The 16,988-nt window shown below is 48.2% G+C and overlaps 1 protein-coding gene across 2 annotated transcripts in view; it reads right to left on the bottom strand.

The window, feature by feature from the left end:
* ARMH4 (armadillo like helical domain containing 4) overlaps positions 1-7,921 on the bottom strand; it is a 67,123-nt gene extending 59,202 nt beyond the window's left edge. For both annotated transcript variants that reach the window (XM_032691867.1, XM_032691868.1), the window contains exons 1-2: positions 7,864-7,921; positions 481-1,876 (exon numbers count right to left, since the gene is read on the bottom strand). In XM_032691867.1, the coding sequence (XP_032547758.1) occupies positions 481-1,819 (1,339 nt within the window). In that variant the 5' untranslated portion in view covers positions 1,820-1,876; positions 7,864-7,921. The remainder of the gene's footprint in view (positions 1-480; positions 1,877-7,863) is intronic.
* Positions 7,922-16,988: the final 9,067 nt, after the last annotated feature.

The raw sequence follows: 16,988 nt of genomic DNA, 5'->3' as shown, positions 1-16,988 counted from the left end.
ACATTAACAAGGAAGTTTTTCAATTAGCAAGTCTCCACTGATGAGATTCCAGCTCTGCAGTCCATACCCAAGTACTCCATGTCCCTCAGCCCCAGGCTCAGCTGCCACAACCTTTCAAGTCTCAGCTTTCCTATTTGTTCCTACAACCACCCTCCCAGCTTGAGGAGCAGAAGGAGCAGCTCAACTCAGCTGCTTCACTCACAGCCAGGACAGGGTACCACCCAACTGTGCACAGGGAATCATGTATAGAAACAGTCAAGGTTCTGCAGTGTATTATGGATAGGAACTACCCATTTAGGCTCTTACCCCTACACAAAGCCCCACAGCCTTTCCTGAGAGGAAAGATGTACCCTCTTTACTGCAGGTATCAAGGTCACACCTTTTCCCACTCTTAATTCCCTGAAAGGAAGCATAGATTCCCAAGAGCACTCCTCCTAAACCTACACTTCGAATCAAGTGTCTGTAACAAGCAAGTTTTACCTTCCCATGAACTTTCCAGAGTAGGGGAGAGCTCAGGCTGAGTCTCTGTCCCCACAGCAGCCTCTGACTGTGATGGCAGAATGCTTTTCTCCTCCTCTGCTGTGACTGCACTTGCGTTTTCCAGTGAGTCCAGATCAGCTGTGTCTCCATCCGTCACATTCCCAGTGTGGGAAGCACCACTGCTGCCTGTGGAAGTTGCTGGCAGCTCCTCTCCTTGTGCTGGTACTGTGCAGTTGGTCTCCTCAGCAAGCTCAGGCTCTGGTGGAGGGGACACTGGGGATGGCAGTGCTCTTGTTGCATCCTCTTCCTCCCCCACACCTCCCTGTGGGGTCTGGGATGGTTTTGTCGTTACCAGGTCCTCTGTCACCTCCTCATGAGACATGCTTCCCCCTTGACTGATGTCCCCCAGCTTTGTGTCATCCCAGTCAGGTGGCACAGTGTCTGCAGGGTGGATGGTAACAGTGCCAGCTGTGGTGGGCAGCTCTCCTTGTGTGACCCCTGTCCCTGCTTCTGGGGGAAGGGAGGCCTCAGTCACCACGAGGGGACGTTCGGCAGCCACAGACACTGGTGGAGCCAGGGATTTCAGAGGGCTCCCCGTGTGAGGTCTCAGCATTCCCACCTCAGGGGTCACACCAGGAGCCTGGGGAGTTGGGATAACAAGGTGGTCACCCGCTGTTTCCCAGCTGGGAGAGCTGGGGGTCAGCGTGGGCTGGGGCACAGCTGAGGGGTGTGAGCTGCTCTCTGTCCCCTCCTGCTCCTCCACAGTTGTCCCAGGAAGGGGGGGCTTTGCTGAGGGGCTGGCAGAGCTGTGCTCTTCTGCCACACCACCCTCTGTGGTGACCTCGCTGATGGGGCCACCCACAGACTCCTCCTGGCCAGGGGGGCTCAGTGTGGTCACAGCTGTGGTCAGCATGGCCTTGAGAGCATCATCCTCATCCAGCTCTGACTTCGTGGGACCAAGCTCTTCCCCACTCACAGCAGCCACTGCCCCAGCAGAGGTGTGGTCACCCAGGCCTTGGGTACTGGGGCTGACATGGCTGGGCCTCACAGGGAGCATTTCTTCTGCAGTGAAAGCTTCATTCAAGGGTGTCCCAGACGGCTCTGCTGACACTCCACATGGCTCTTCAGAAACTGTCTGCTCAGAAGGGCCCAAGGTATTTTTCAAGTCCACCATGCCAGTCCTTTCATCTTCCAGCCCATTCCCTGCCCAGGGGCCATGCTGCACCTTGGTCGTGTCCCCCTCCTCCAGGGGCTGAGATGCAAGGCATGGCAGGCTGGAGGACAAGAGCAGGATGCTGCAGGTGACCACAGAGATGTTAAATCCTACTGATCTCCCCATGGCTGAGAAGAGATGTGTCCAGAAGCCTGCAAGGCTGACAAATCCAGAGTGCAAGGCCTGGAAAGGCAAAAAGGAACCAAGATTACATATACTCACATAACCATCCACTGACCCAGGGCCTTAAATAACTGGGTGACAAGTGTCAAGAATGGGCCAGCTGTGAGCAGACACCTCCTATATATCCCAAGTAATTAGTTCCTTCATCTGTTTTATGGTTTTCAGTCTACTCTATCTGAAGATGACAGGCAAAACTAAACCTTGATCTGAAGGCCAAGACAGACCTTGCCTAGCTCTCATCCCAGCAGTAGAGTGCTATGCTCCACCCAGCAGGCATCAGACTTGTAAGCAATGGTGAGGATCAACTTGTGTGTCCTTTTTCAAGTCCAAAAACAATGCTTGTCAGGGCCATGAAGTCCAGGCTTGTTATGGCCCTGACACAGGAGGAAACCAAGGAACTTGCACAGAGAACAAGATGGGTGTGTAAAGCACAACTCAGGACTGGAGCCACCACAAGAGGCTTTAGGGCTGCACCAGCGCCAGGTCCTGTCTGAGGCCCTTGGCCCCACAGAGGAAACCACAGCCCAGAACAGCAGCACTGCTGCATTAGCACAGTGCCTGTGCTGCACTGCACCATGGAGGCACTTCCAGAAAGTTTCATGTCTATAATCACTGTGCAAGTCAAGAGTTTCCAGGAGAGCATTGAACCAGGATCCCAGCAGTGATCCAGCCAGCTGACAGCCTGCTCTTGGCAGGCTCTGCTGCCTCCACTTACACAGCTCCAGCAGCAGGACAGACAGACCAGGCCTGCTCCCAGACACCTCCCTCAGGCAGGTGCCCCTCAGTCCTGGGCTTGCTGCACCACCACCCCACAGCAGAGACCATCCCAGCCATGGTCCCACTCATCCCATGCAGGACAGCTGGTCACACCAGTCTCAGGTACACAGCAGACAACCCTCCATCATACAGCAGAGCTGGTGTGGTCCCTCCTCCTTCCAGCTCCTGGAGGCTGCTTGTCAATAGTAGAGTTAAGCCCTACTGCAAGAAGCCTCCAATCATCAACAGCTTCCCTTGCTTTCTCTAGTACCTTCTTCCAGTCCTGCATCCAAATCTGGGGGCCCCAACATGAGGAATGCTGACCTGTTAGAATGAGCCCAGAGAAGAGCCACTAAGTTGATCACAGAGCTGGAGCACCTCTCCTATGGAGACAGGCTGAGAAAGTTGGGGCTGTAGAAGAGAAGGCTCTGGGGAAACCTTAGAGCACCTTCTGGTGCCTAAAGGGCTCCAGGAGAGCTGGAGAGGGACTTTGGACAAGGGGGAGTGACCTTAAGCTGAAGGAGGGCAGGTTTAGATTAAACATTACAAATAAGTCCTTGCCTGTGAGGCGAGGGTGGTGAGGCCCTGGCATAGGCTGTCCAGAGAAGCTGTGCCTGCCCCATCCCTGGAGTGTTCACCAGGCTGGACAGGGCTTGGAGCAACCTGGGCTAGTGGAAGGTGTCCCTGCCCATGGAATAAGATGATTTTATGACTCACAAGTGAACAGCAGGAATAACAAATATTATTCAGGAAAGTTGCTGGGGTTGTCAGTCGCCTCTCAGCCTTCCAAAGAAGAGTAAACATTACCCTGTGCAGTCCTGCTCAAGGGCACCAGGATGGGTCCTCCAGCTTGCCACACTCCTCACTTCCCCCTCCAAACAGACTGTAGAGAAGTATCACTTGCATTTGCACACAGAGTGCAGCAACACAGCTCAGAGTCAACCACTGCAGGCTCCAGCATCTGGCTGAGCCCTCAGGGCACACTGAGTCAGTTTTTCCACTCTCCCTGCAGCCCTGGTCCAGCATTTTGAGCTGCTGGACTAATTCTCCACCACAGGCCACACACATGCACCAGGTGCTCAGGGACAAGCAGAAGCCACCAAAAGCTGTTTACCAGCACAGACACCTTCCACTTTATTTTTAGCATCTTCTTCCTCTGAAAGATGGGTGGCCACCTATCTATGTCCTCTATCCTTCCTGCCAAAAATAGTTGAAAACTGACAATATTGAGCTCTTCTTTCACACTAATTATTTATAGATTTTGTAATTAAAAAGCACTAAGGGTATATTATGCAAGTTAAACTGTTAGGGCCCAACTACAGGCATCTGTCTTGCCATGCTGCTGAATATAAATCATTCACCTCACACCTCTTTAGCAAATGCCTGTTAAGATCAGACATATTGAAACATCAAGAAGTTGGGGGGTTTTTTCCTATTTCAAAAAGAGTTTGGCCCTAAATACAGTTTCTCAAGAAGTCAGGAGTCTTTAGGCTGCACAAATGCTTTCAGCAGTGGTTAAACCTAAACAGAACTCCAGCTGCACTTGAAAAACAGCCACAGTATTTCTCTTGCAGTCAGACACATTATGCATATGTATATACACATCTGTATAGATAATTAGTAGGTTTGCAGCTCCAGGTTTTCCAACAGCCCAAGACATTCAGGAGGTGGTTAGCAGAAGAACTAAAATGTTAATCTCTTCTCAACAAGCTCACTTCATCTTTACTAGAATCAGAAGTGTCAGTGGATAAGAGGGAAAGCTGCTCCCTAAACCACTGGCTTTTAGACATCCATTAATTAAAATGCAAAGACCCCTGTTAAGAGCCGTTCCTCCTTCTGGCTAGTAGATATGTGGGCAGTCAGTACCAGCCTGATACAATAATTCCTTCAGTCCTTTGGGCAGCCTCATATTATTTCTCTCAGCCTGAAAAGCACTTTTGGCCATAATCCTACATTTCTATGGGGCAAAAAAAATAATATTGGAGAGTTATTTGCTCAGGAAATCCACAACAAGTAGATCTAAGCTAACCTAAACCTTTACATTCAGCGAAAGCAGGAGATAGTGGCACCGAGCTTGCTGCAGGATAATGGCACAGGTTCACACTTCAAAGAAGATTAGTCAGAGCTTAAGATCTACTTAGCTTTAGGAAGAGGCTGGATTAGGCAGTGTATGAACAGCAGTGACCTGGCTATCTCCTTAAGCAGAGTTTGACACTTTGCTGCAGCACTTCCACTCAATGCAGGCTCCAGCAGGTATCTGGCTGCAGAGCACTTTGTTACTCAAGCATCATTGAGTTATACATTTATCCTCCCATCTGGCTATTTTTATAGTCATTCTGCTCTCCAGCCTTACCCAAGCACTAAAAGCAGGCTGGAGCACACTGCCCTGACCGAGCACCCCCTCTGTACTAAGCTTAAACTTTTTTGTTACCAGCCTGGAGCTGGTAACTCAATATTTCATGCCCCAGGAACTCCTTGTCCCCAGATTTCACCTGGCATCCCACAAGCAGAAGCCCTGGAGGGCAGCTGCCAAGCTCTCGGTGGAAAAAACTAATCCTTGCTTCCAATAGGAAGCACACACTGAGGGCGAGAGGCAGTGCCAGCTACTTCCCCTGCACTTAATAACAACAAATCCCAGGAGATGCAGTTCCCCCAGCCGCAAAGGCAGCACGACTGCAGGCAGCCAGGGAGCTTTATCTTTAGCAGGGAAAAATAATAAGTTTTCTTTTAACACCTGGTAGGCTGGAAAGAAACACAAAGGACTGCCAGGCTGGAAACAGAGGCCAAAATTCCATCAGAAACAAAATAACAACTATTTACTACTGTGGGCAAGTCAGGAAGCTGAGGGACAATAAATATAAATTGGTCACCAGCTGAAGCAGCCCTGCACACTCAGTTGGATCTTTCTGAACCAGGCTGCTTCCCCGCTCCACACAATTAGCACTTGCACTACTTATTAAATCATTAACCCCTCTGTGAATTCTAGAGACCTGTCTGAGGTCAGCTCTTGGGGAGCCACACAAAAGCCAGCTCAGAAGGAACCCCAGCCTGTTATGGTCACTCCAACAGCGCAGGTTTGCAGGGGACCAGCACAGAGCAGATGTCTCTCCTTCAATAGCTGCTCCTTGCATGGACCAGTGGTTTGTGGGCACACACTGCAGAGGATTAAACTCTCCCCCCCTGTCCCAGTTGTGTGCAGTTACTCCCTCAGAGGGCTTTTTAGACTTTCACCCTGTCAAGTCTACTTAACTAAACTACTCCCCCCCCCAAAAAAAAAAAAAAAGGAGACCCATTTGCTGTTATTTTCTGCCTTTGGCAAGTTTTGGCTGTGTTTTCCCCTGAATTGTTGAAACAGAAGGAAAAAAAAAAAGCATCAAGTTTTTAACTCACTGAATTACAGTCCTATTCCAGCAATCCCTTTCCCACACTGGGAAGGTGAAGTGGCTGCATGCATCATAAAGCAGAGTGCAGGAGATGAACAGGTCAGCCCCAGACAAATCCCTGTCTTGCCTTGGAACAGAGCTTCTCACACCTTCAAGCACGAGCTTGGTGCCAGGTCTGCCTGGGTGTGCTCAGCTCCACAATTCACCTGACAATCGACAAGGGAACCGGACAAAAAAAAAAAAAACGCCGCAAATCTTTTCATGTGAAGATTTAGCCAAAACATACAACTCCAGCAACTGTCAGCCACCAATGCTATGTTACACAGTGCTAATGTATGCAATCCAAGCCTCATTACTTGTGCTGAATACAAAAGCCAGCAGATAATACACTGCAGAGCTCCAACTCCTACTTTCGCACAAAAGCCCAGAAAAACGCCTTGATTTCATCCTGCATTGTGTCCTTGCCCAGTTCGACCGAGTGAATTGGGAGAGCTGATGCTCTCACAGCACATACTTTAGATAAACAGACTCCACCAAATAAGGCACCTCCAAGAGCTCAGCGAAATCCCAACAGTGACACAACTCTACACCAGCACAAAGTCAGGTGAGAAAAATTATGTCAAGACAAGCACACATCAGAGGGGCACATCCTCCCCTACCCTTGAGGACTGATCCTTACAAGCAAACAAATGAGATATTAATATTCTGTAAGACCAGCTTCCCACCGGCCCTAGTGAGGCACCTTAATACATAATACATCACCTCCACTTCCAGCCTCGGCATTCCAGCAGTAGTTCTTTGTGGAGCCAGAGACATGACATGTTTTAGGCATTATTCCCCCAGCCACGAAGCCGATCCCTCGCTTTGTTCAGAGCAGCACCACAGACCACCTATGGAAATCCCTCCTCGGATTTGTAAGTAAAAGCTGCATAGTTCTCCGTGCCTTCTGACCCGTGCCAGGTCCCCGGCACCACAGAAGTCGAAGGTCTACCGAATTCCTGAGGGATTAAGACTGGGAGGAGGAAGGGGGGCTTAAGAATGAGGCCAAAGGGTGCAGCGATTTTCAAGCAGCAGGATGGAAACGCTGCTCTCCAGCCTGCCTGGGAGCAGAGGGATAACACTCAGATTCCAATCAGCAAGAAACACTCCGGAATTTCAGTGCCTCACCTAAACAGAGACAGCAACACCTCACAGGAGAGCTGGAGGCTCATGAGTCTCTGCAGGTAAAGATTTAAGAGCAGATTAGATACACCTCGTCAGGCCCTTTTAGCTTGGGTAGGACCTGCGTGGGATCCAGGGAGTGGGATCAGGGCTGGCTCAAGGCTCCATGACACCCGGCACGCCTGCTTGCGGGGCACAGATCCATCTCCCCGTCCTCCTCAGTCACATTTCCAGGTGAGTTTACAGCCCCAAAAGCGCATCCTTTCCCTACACAGCAAGAGATCCAGGGGGAACAACCGCCCCGGGATCCCTCCAGCCCAGGCCCGCAGCAGGACGGAGGGACAGCAGCGGTCACCCCTAAACCACCCTGGGGAGAAAACACACACCCAAGCCCACAAAGATTTTCCGAGGGAGCCCACCGGGACCCCCATCCCGGCAGGACGCCGCCACCTCCCTCGCTCCCGCTCTCCCTTTCCCCCCCCCCATTTCCATCCCCCGGGGCTGCAGGGACCAGCCGCTCGCCGGGAACAAAGAGCCGCGCCAAGGATGCGCTGCCCCGCGGGCAGCCGAGCATCGCCGGGAAACAACAAAAACCAATTAAAAAAACGAGCGAACACGGGGCGAAGCCGCCCCGGGGGTGGGATGCTGGTTGTGTTCGGGGGGCGTGCGTGCGTGTCCCGGCCTCACCTGGGTCCCGGCGGTTCCTCGGCGCCGCTGCCCCAGCCCCGCGGCCGCACGGGCGGAGCGGAGCCCGGCCCACCCGGCGGGCGGTGTCGGGGGCTGTGCTGGGCTGGTCCGCCCCGCCCGACCGCCGGCCCTCGCCTGCCCACGGTGGGCTCAGTGCTCCCCCCCGGCCCGCAGCACCCGTGGGAGCCGCCCGCAGCCCGATTTTCCGTTTACTTTTCCATTGACTTTAGAGCATCCAAGCCCTCAGCCCCCCCCCCCTCCACCCCGCATCCAACTCTTCCTCGCAGCCTGACCCGAAGGGTTCCCCCCTCTCTTTGCCTGCAAGGAGCTGTGAAAACAAGGCCTGCAGCACCCTTAGTAGTTTTCCATCTATTAGAGATTCTCCTCCAGTGTTTTCGGCTGCAGAGGTCACCTTCCCCCAACACTCCCTTCTGCACGGGATAAAGTCTTCTTAAATAACATCCCATATATGTATTAGGAGAGCTTAATTCAGTTTCCTTTTTTTTTTTTTTGTTGCTTTGTTCTAAGCACCAAGGAGAAAGAAAAGTAAGCAATTTTACTAGCATTTTCCTCCTCCCACCTGTTTTTGTCCCCAGCCAGAAACCCTCTAACTAACAACAGGAAAAGAAAACCTTTACACCGTCAGGTCCTGGCTCGCACATCAACTCACTTTGTCAAAGAGCAGCTCAGCAATTCATACCTTGACTCCAAAAATCACAAAAAAAAAAAATAGACCAGCTAAGCTTCCTCTTGCTTCCCCCCAGCCCGGTGTCAGAAGCACCACGAGATCTCAGCACCACAAACAGGGTTTTGTAGGGCAGTGACTCATTCAGAGCGGGGCTGCAGCAGGTGCAAAGCGTTTGTGGTGGGCAGGGACAGGTGAGAAGAGACCAAAAATAACGAGTTTTCATTAAGGTGAGATTTTGGGGGTGGAATTGCTCAAAGGGAATAGAGGAAAGGTATAGGGGAGGTGACTCGAAATCTTGGCTTTGTTATGAACGTGCTCTGCCACAGGAAGCAAATCAGTGAATCCTCCAGTTAAAATAAAACACTACAAAATAAACTGCTTTTTTTTTTTTTTTTTACCCCAGACAAAGGGAGATGTAACCTGCTGGTGCATGTCACTCAGCTCTTTAAACAAACAACATAATTGATCAAAGAAAATGAGATATTCCTCCTCAGGAAATTGTTCATTATTTTTTCTGTTTGCTCTGCTACTAGAAACAACATTTTATATTAGTGGTTTGCTCTCTGTGCTAAACACACTCCAAGGTTTTACCTCTTCAGTTTTAGAGAAACAGTGTGTTTTCTGCTGGATTTCAACCAAACTGGATCCAGCCCAATTCATTTGATTGTAGCATTGTGCATCCAATATTAAAAGTTTCAAAAGACAGATTTGTTGCGGGTCAGGGCAATTTTTTTCCAGGTAATATTGCTAAGCTCTGCATGAGATGAAAATAAAGTGTCAAAGTGCCTGTATCAGCAGTAAAGACAGTCACTGGCAAAAGGTATAAGAAAGAACTTCAGAGTTAGGTTTGATGGAGCAAATAGAAAAAATGTTGAGAAAAGTCACTCCTGGCTTTCCCTCTATGAGTTGTAAAATCTGAGGAAATTATTCATTAATCAATATTTTTAGTGCTGCACCAGCTTTTGAAATGAACTACAAATATGTGAAAAGAAAGGATGTTTACTCTCTCCTCTAAGGGAGACAGGGCAGGGGGAAGGAAGAAGTAAGAGCTGCATTTTTGGGGCCGTTTTGAACACCCTTGGCTCCTGAGTTAGGGACCCTTAAAACTCCCAGCAGGTTCATCTTCTGTTCTGGCCGTTTCATTTTGGCCAAGGGCTCTGGCTGAGCAGAGGGAATGGAGGTGCCACTTCTGAAGTTAATGGTGCAGCCAGATTGTGCAGGAAACCAAAATCAGTGAGGGCTTATTTTCTATGCAGCTGGACGTTGTGGTGGGTCTGGAACTGATTCCCAAGCTGCTCAGTCATCCATGTGCAAGGAGAGGGGCAGGATAACAGAGACATCTCCCGCCAGAAACCAGAGCCCTGGGCAGTGAGTCCACCAGGCTCGAGCCAGAGGCTTGGCTCCAGCAGCTCCACCATTCACCCCTAACAGCTGACCTGGCAGCCAGATTTTCTAGTGGAAGATGTCCCTGCCCATGGCAGGGGGTTTGGAATGAGATGATCTCTAAGGTCCCCTCCAAGCCAAACCAGTCCATGATTCCACGATACTGTTTTCAACCCCTTTTCTATCTAACCTTTAAAATTAACAGAAAAGTTATTTAAAATGTAAAGCATGTGTAAGGGATGCTCTACTGTTCTCCAAGGGTGCAGAGCACTTAAAAGACTGGAGAGGTTTTCACTTCCCCCTTGACTCTGAACCCAGATTGGCATCGTGTCTTCTCAAGGTTTTATATTTCACTGATAATCACTGTAACCAAAATAGCTGGTTATCTGTGTTTTTTCCCTGCCTAAAATTGCATACTCCCCGTACGCTGCAAGTTTCTCTACCCCGCATAGCCTGCCAAAATCAGAGGCTTCTGTGTTATCAACAAAAATATCTGCAGACTTAAAAAAGGAGGTGTGATGGAAGCAGCAGAAATCAGAAATCGCCAGAGAACACTCTTTTGTTATTCATTTCTATGGTTTAGTAATTGGAAATACTCAGATCTGTGGCCAGAGAGCCACAGATAAGTAACCAAGCAAAACCAGCCCATGGTAAGTTAAGAAACATTCCTTTCCCTTCTTACCCTGGCTCTGGTTTGACATATTTCTGTGCAATCCTCTGTTGGTCTTGTCCTTCAAGATCTCTCACCTCAGGTGAATTTAGAGATTAAATTCAGATGGTTTATTCTTCCATGAGGGTAGTGTAGCTGGGAAAGAGTCAGAATCATGTCCCATTCCCAGTTCTGCCTCATTAGAAGACTTTCAAAACTGAGCTTCACCACTCTCTGCCCCTACTTCCCCTTCTGTAAAATGGAAATAACTCAATTTTTGTAAGAGTCCCTTATAAAATCTGTGTATTATTATAACAGGAGACTGTTGTGCAAAGTAATAATGCATCAGCTTTCCTTAAAGGTGATATTTCTGTCACACCCTTATTGCACAAACCAAAAAGTTTGTCCTAATTAAGAGACTGGGTCACATAAAAATTTATATGAAGGCACATTTTGTCTGTATAAATTTAACTAAAAAATCATCCTGACATCAGAATGTTGCACCTTGTGCTGCTACTCCTGGCACCTGTGCTGAGATGTATCAGCTCTCCTAAGTATGTCAGGACATGCCACAGAAGGTAAAGGCAATTTTAAAATAGTTACCGTTAATTTTGCTGCTGAATAATTTTCCCAAAGTGAATATTTGGGACATCCAGCACACAAATCAGTGCACATCCCCATCACACCATTCACCTTTACACCAGCTGGTAGCATCTGTTTTAAGGGGCCTGCTCTTCCCACTGAAGAGCAGTCACTGCAATGGAGTAGCATTGAGTCTAATTCAGGGGAAGTGAGAACAGCACTGAGAGGAAAATTTGTTTCAAACAAGTCCACTTTGAAAAAGGTATCAGGGAGTTTGTGGCCAGTGAATTATTTCAAATATAATCATGTTACGGATTTCTTTTTCCTGCAACTACAAACTCAATAAATTCCATCTACAATTAAATCTCAATCAGGAGAATCAACCTGGATTCCTTTCTTCCAAGTTCCTCACTGCTAGCACTAAGAGGAAAGCTGGGCAAGACCAAGAGATGCCAGTACAGCCTCACTGTTGCCAGGGATTCACAGTAATCAGTCCTACAAGGGGGCACGGGATCCAGCTTCTGCTTCCCCAGCTCTCGTGATTCTGAAGTGCCCACAGAGCAGGAAAGCAGTAAAAACTTATTTTTGTCACTAAAGTCAGCAGATGTGGCTTGGAGAGCACACAGAGACCAGATCTGCTGAGTAGGAAATGCCATTTTTACACATTCGCTCTCCAGGGTAGAGCCAGGCTCCTGCTGACTGCTCCAAGGTCACCGGAATCAGTTGCAGTTGCTCTGGGAATACAGCCCAGGAGGACCAGTGCTCACCTCCAAAACTGAATCACTGCACCCCCCTCATATCCTTCAGCAAAATCTATGCATTTAATATCCAGGTACACCACATATTACAATTTTGCCAGAGATAAAGTGCTGAGGAAGCCAACCCCATGCATATTGGAGTCTCAGCTAAAACATGAACCGTCTATCAACTCCCTGTAGTGCTTGGATATTTTTTCCCCCCTGTCCTACATATCCCACTACAAAATTAGGCTGACAACAAAAAAGCACTTGACCCACGACCCCAGAGCAAGATAACCCTAAGCCCGGTTCTGACATCAAACCCTCAGCTTCTCCATCATCTGAAATAGAGTTGTTCACTTAATACAGGGACTTTGAAAACTTCAGCTCTCTTTCGCTTCTCAAAACTTGAAGTTAAACTAAACCCGCAAGTTTTAAAGAAGTGCAGTGACAGTACTGCTACCCCATCCCTCACAGTACAGTCCTTTCTAAAACAGAATAGAGGGGCTGAAAGACCCCACTGCAGGGACATTTGGGGTCTTTTCCCAATGCAAGTGCTATTGGGACAACTGGATGGGAAGTGTGCAGTGTGCTGATGTGAAACAGTGATGCTCTCCATCCACACACCACCGGTGTTTTCATTATTCCCCTGTGGAGGGACTTTTAGGTCAGTCCAGAAAACTTTGGGGATGGTTTTGAGCATAGAAATACACATTTTTGTGTTGGAAATATTCAAATCAATTAAGCTGAAATCCTACAGCAGGAACCAGACCCAGCTGTGAACAGAACCCGAAGCAGTTGGGTGTTCTTCCTCTTTTCCTCTTGGAGAGCTGATAAATGGATCCCTGGAATCCATGCTCCCAAAAAAAGATGAGGAAATACTCAGAAGCTCTTTTATTAGGTCTAAAGCTGGCCCTAAGTACACAAGTCCCTGATTTTTCCCGAGGAAAAAATGGATATGTGCCTCAACAAGCCTGTACACAGAGATTAGGGAGGCTTAGAAGCGAGTACACAGACTAAGCCAGCCGATGTAGGGACACAAAAGACGGTTTATTTTATGACCAAGGAAAAATAATAATGCTCTGCTGTTGAAATATGCAGGGGTTCAGCTGAAATCCCAGTCTCTGCAGGGGTCCAGACAGGCATTTTGGGTTTAAAGGGAACAGAGTATTATCTGGGCGTGCTGCCTCCGTGCCGTCCCCGCTTGGGCCTGCAGTGTTTGTGCTGCAGGACACATTCTTTTATAGTTCCAGTGTTTGCAAGTGCACCTAGGGGATTAATTCAGCTGAGAGCTGCTGTATTTCAGGGCTCATACAGAAAAGTAATTTTCTTTATGAAAAACGTTCCCTTTTAACCCTCGGGGCTGGTTCTGTAGCTGCCACCTCGAGGCGCCGCTCCGTGTGGAGGAGAGCACAGAGCTGCTCTGTCACAATGATGTGTCTGCGGGAGATCTGAAAGGGTTGGGTTTTTTTTTTTTTTTCCTTTTTGCTGCTTGAATACCAACAGAGTCCTGAAAAAGAAAAAGGAAAGAAAAAAAGAACTGCATTAACCAAAAGGAACTGTCCCACAAATTTTAATTTGTTGGAGCGAGCGCAGAGGAGGCCACCAAGATGATTAGAGGGACGGAGCAGAGGAAGGGCTGAGAGAGCTGGGATTGTTCAGCCTGGAGAAGAGAAGGTTTGGGGTGACTTAATTGCAGCCTTCCAGTACCTGAAGGGAACTTACAGGAAAGATGGAGGGAAGCTTTTTTACAGGAGCCTGTAGTGACAAGACAAGAGGGAATGGCTTCAAACTGACAGAGAGTAGGTTTAGATTAGATATTAGGAAGAAATTCTTGGCTGTGAGGGTGGTGAGGCGTTGGAACAGGCTGCCCAGAGAAGCTGTGCGTGCCCCATCCCTGGAAGCGTTCAGGGCCACCCTGGATGGAGCTCTGAGCAACCTCATCTAGTGGAAGGTGTCCCTGTCCATGGCAGGGGGTTGGAACTGGATGATCTCGAAGGTGCCTTCCAACCCAAACCATTCTGTGATTCTACGATATGAGAGTTTTCACTGATTTCAATGGGCTACTGTTAATTTCTTTTATTTTTATGTACTTATGCGACCTCTTCCTTGCCTGTCAGAGGTATCACCGCTCCCAAAAGTTGCAGTTCCCTGGCTGCATTCAGGGAATAATTTCTTACTGTGTTAGGGAGTTTCTGCTTTTTACTCGTCTGGACTTTCTACTTACAAGCTGGCTTAATTGTCCCACCGTCTCCTTAGACTGTGAATAATTATCTCCATTTATATTGTTATCCTGAATGTATTTATAGCCTGATTCTTTTGGGTGAGCATCACCATCTGTTTCTCCAACAGTCACATATTTGGGAGAGCACGAGCACTTTTCACATTATGCAAGCAGCTCCCTTGATTAAACCAGCACGGCGGGGATGGATTTTGTTATGAAACCCTGGCACATCTCCGGCTCTCTGGCTCCTGTTATCAATAACTTCTAGGCTCTGAAAAGACCATCCATTAAATTAAGCCACTTTTAAGCTGCAGCTTGCATTTCAGAACTCATGTTAAATGTGATTGATTAATGTAATTTAAGAAGAGATTTCCAGTGGACTATGAAGACGGTGGTGTGATTAGCAGGAAACTCTGATCGTTCCTAACCCAGGGATAATACACTGAGGAGGAAGGGATGGGCTGTGGATTTCAAGAAAGGCCCATGACTTCTGCAAAACATATCTGAATAATGATTTTACATTAAAAATTATATTTAAAACATATGCATAGTGCTGTAAATATGCAATTATGGCACGGCAAGGTATCATAAACAGATGAGGTTTTTAGATGAAAACAAGTGATGCAAACATCATGCTTAGATTGTAAATTAACCATACATTATCTAAATTACTGCCATTTTTATACCTTAAGTATTTAAAGAGCAACAACATTAGGTATACTATATTGTGTCTTTATAAGGCCCCTATCAGAGAGATATTCAAGAGGATTTTACAGAATTTAAGAGAAGGAAAATTCACACTCCAGTGACAGCATGTTCTCACCAGGCACAGTAACCTCATGGCTTCCCCCCTGCTGTCCTTGGACAGCGAGGGCAGACAGAGCTCCAGGCAGTAACTTATCATACAGTCATGGAACACCAGGTGGGAAGGGACCTCAAGGATCATCTGGTCCAACTTTTCTTGGCAAAATCACAGTCTAGACAAGATGGCCCAGCTGAACGGACAGCTGAATCCTAAAGTGTCCAACACTGAGGAATCCACCACTTCCCCGGGAAGATGATTCCAGTGGCTGATTGCTCCCATCGTGAAAAATTTCCCCCTTGTGTCTAATCAGAATCTCCCCAGGAGAACCTGGAAATTCTGGGATCATTTCCCTGACAGAAGGCCCAAATAGAAAAAAGTTTCTTGACTATAATTCCCAGCTCTGCCAGGTGGAATTACAGCTGAGCCTGTTTTCTTGGTGCACTGGGGCATTGCTCAAACAGGGCAGAGTTAAGGTTCTGTTGTGGGAATGACATTTAAACACATTTTCCTGCATCCTTGTATGCACATGCTTTAAAGTTCAGCTGCATTTCCGTGTTCTGGGAGGGCATAAAATGCTAACAATAAAAAACAATTAAAAAACCCATTGAAGACATAAAACCACACAAAACATTAAGGCAAGCCAAGCTCTGTGTCAGAATGTTTAATTGCTACAGGGTTTTGTCTGTTTATTCTTTCACATGTTGGCTGCTGCCTTGGCAATGATCCCTCCTCCTCCAGAGCTCATGGACTGTGGGCTGGTCCTGCTGCTGTTCCTGCATCTCACATCACCACCACAGCCTTTTCCTTGCTCCTCAGGAAAAGCAGATGACAGGATGGGAAGCTGGTGATGGGTTGTATGGAGAGTGCATGGGCTCATGTGGAGTCTTGCGATGGTGCCTGAAGGAGAGACATTAAGGCTTTATGAGGAATGTAAGGGACTTGTGAGGAGCCTCGCCCTGCAGATTTCCCCTTCTTCACACCCTGCATCAGCAGAGCCTTTCCAGGATGCCCCATCTGCTTCAGCTCCCCCAGTCTGCACCTGTGCTCCACACACACACACACAGACCTTCTCTTCTCAGCACTACCTCTGTGTGACTCAGGTGACTTTAGGGGGACCAGAAGCGGGGAAGGTGACAAGGCTGTGACAGGAGCAGCAGAGAAAGGAGAGTTGATGCAGCCCACGGGCTGGTGCAGAGGTTTGTTCAGGAGACACAGCAGATGGTGGCAGCGACAGCTTTCGGTGTCTCACATCACTCCCACTCATCATCCACCTCTCCCACACACCTCCACCTTCACGGATCGTAAATGGAGAGTGTGGATGTGGGACAAACAGCACTGCTGCAGGGAGAAAAGCACAGCATCCACAAGCTGCTACAGCAGCTCCCAGCTCAGGGGGGTTGGGTTCAGGGGCAACAGAGCACATCAGTGTCACGACAGCCCACCTTGAAGTCCTCTTCCTTCATGAACATCCCTTGTCCTCCTCTGCACAAACCCCCAGGCTCTCTGCCTGGCCTGGCTGGCAGTGAGCAAATGTCTAGACCCAGCTCACCAGTTAATAGCTTTTTCAATATTCATTTTGCTTCCCTGAGGAAGAAATGGGCCCCATTCACTTGGCTGATATAAATACCCGGGGACAGATATTCTGGGGATATGAGCAGGGTCTCAGTTACACTCCTGGACATGCACAACAGCTGCCTGAAGAGCAGCTGGGTTTTCAGGTGTGGTTATTGCAGGGAAAGGAGAAGGGGAAGATTCGTAGGGAAAAGGAGATGGCTGTTGGGAGCAGGGCAAGGCACTATCTTAGGAACCTCTTTCTCAAGTGATCCCAAATTTTCATTAACACCAACCAAAATCTGTTAGAGACTCTCCCAGCCAGGGCATCAAGTCACAAAGGACTCACAGATCACGAACAATATTCATCAGAACACCTTTTATTGATTAAGCCTTTTACTATTAATGGAGTCCACTGCTATTATTAATAGTAGAAAACTTCTCACACACTTCACTCAAACACACAGACTCCCTCTCAGTTTTCCAGCTGGAGCAACAGCTGGGAG

This window comes from Chiroxiphia lanceolata, chromosome 6 (assembly GCF_009829145.1).
Source record: "Chiroxiphia lanceolata isolate bChiLan1 chromosome 6, bChiLan1.pri, whole genome shotgun sequence".
NCBI lineage: Eukaryota > Metazoa > Chordata > Aves > Passeriformes > Pipridae > Chiroxiphia > Chiroxiphia lanceolata.
This window is presented reverse-complemented; position numbering and strand designations above follow the sequence as displayed.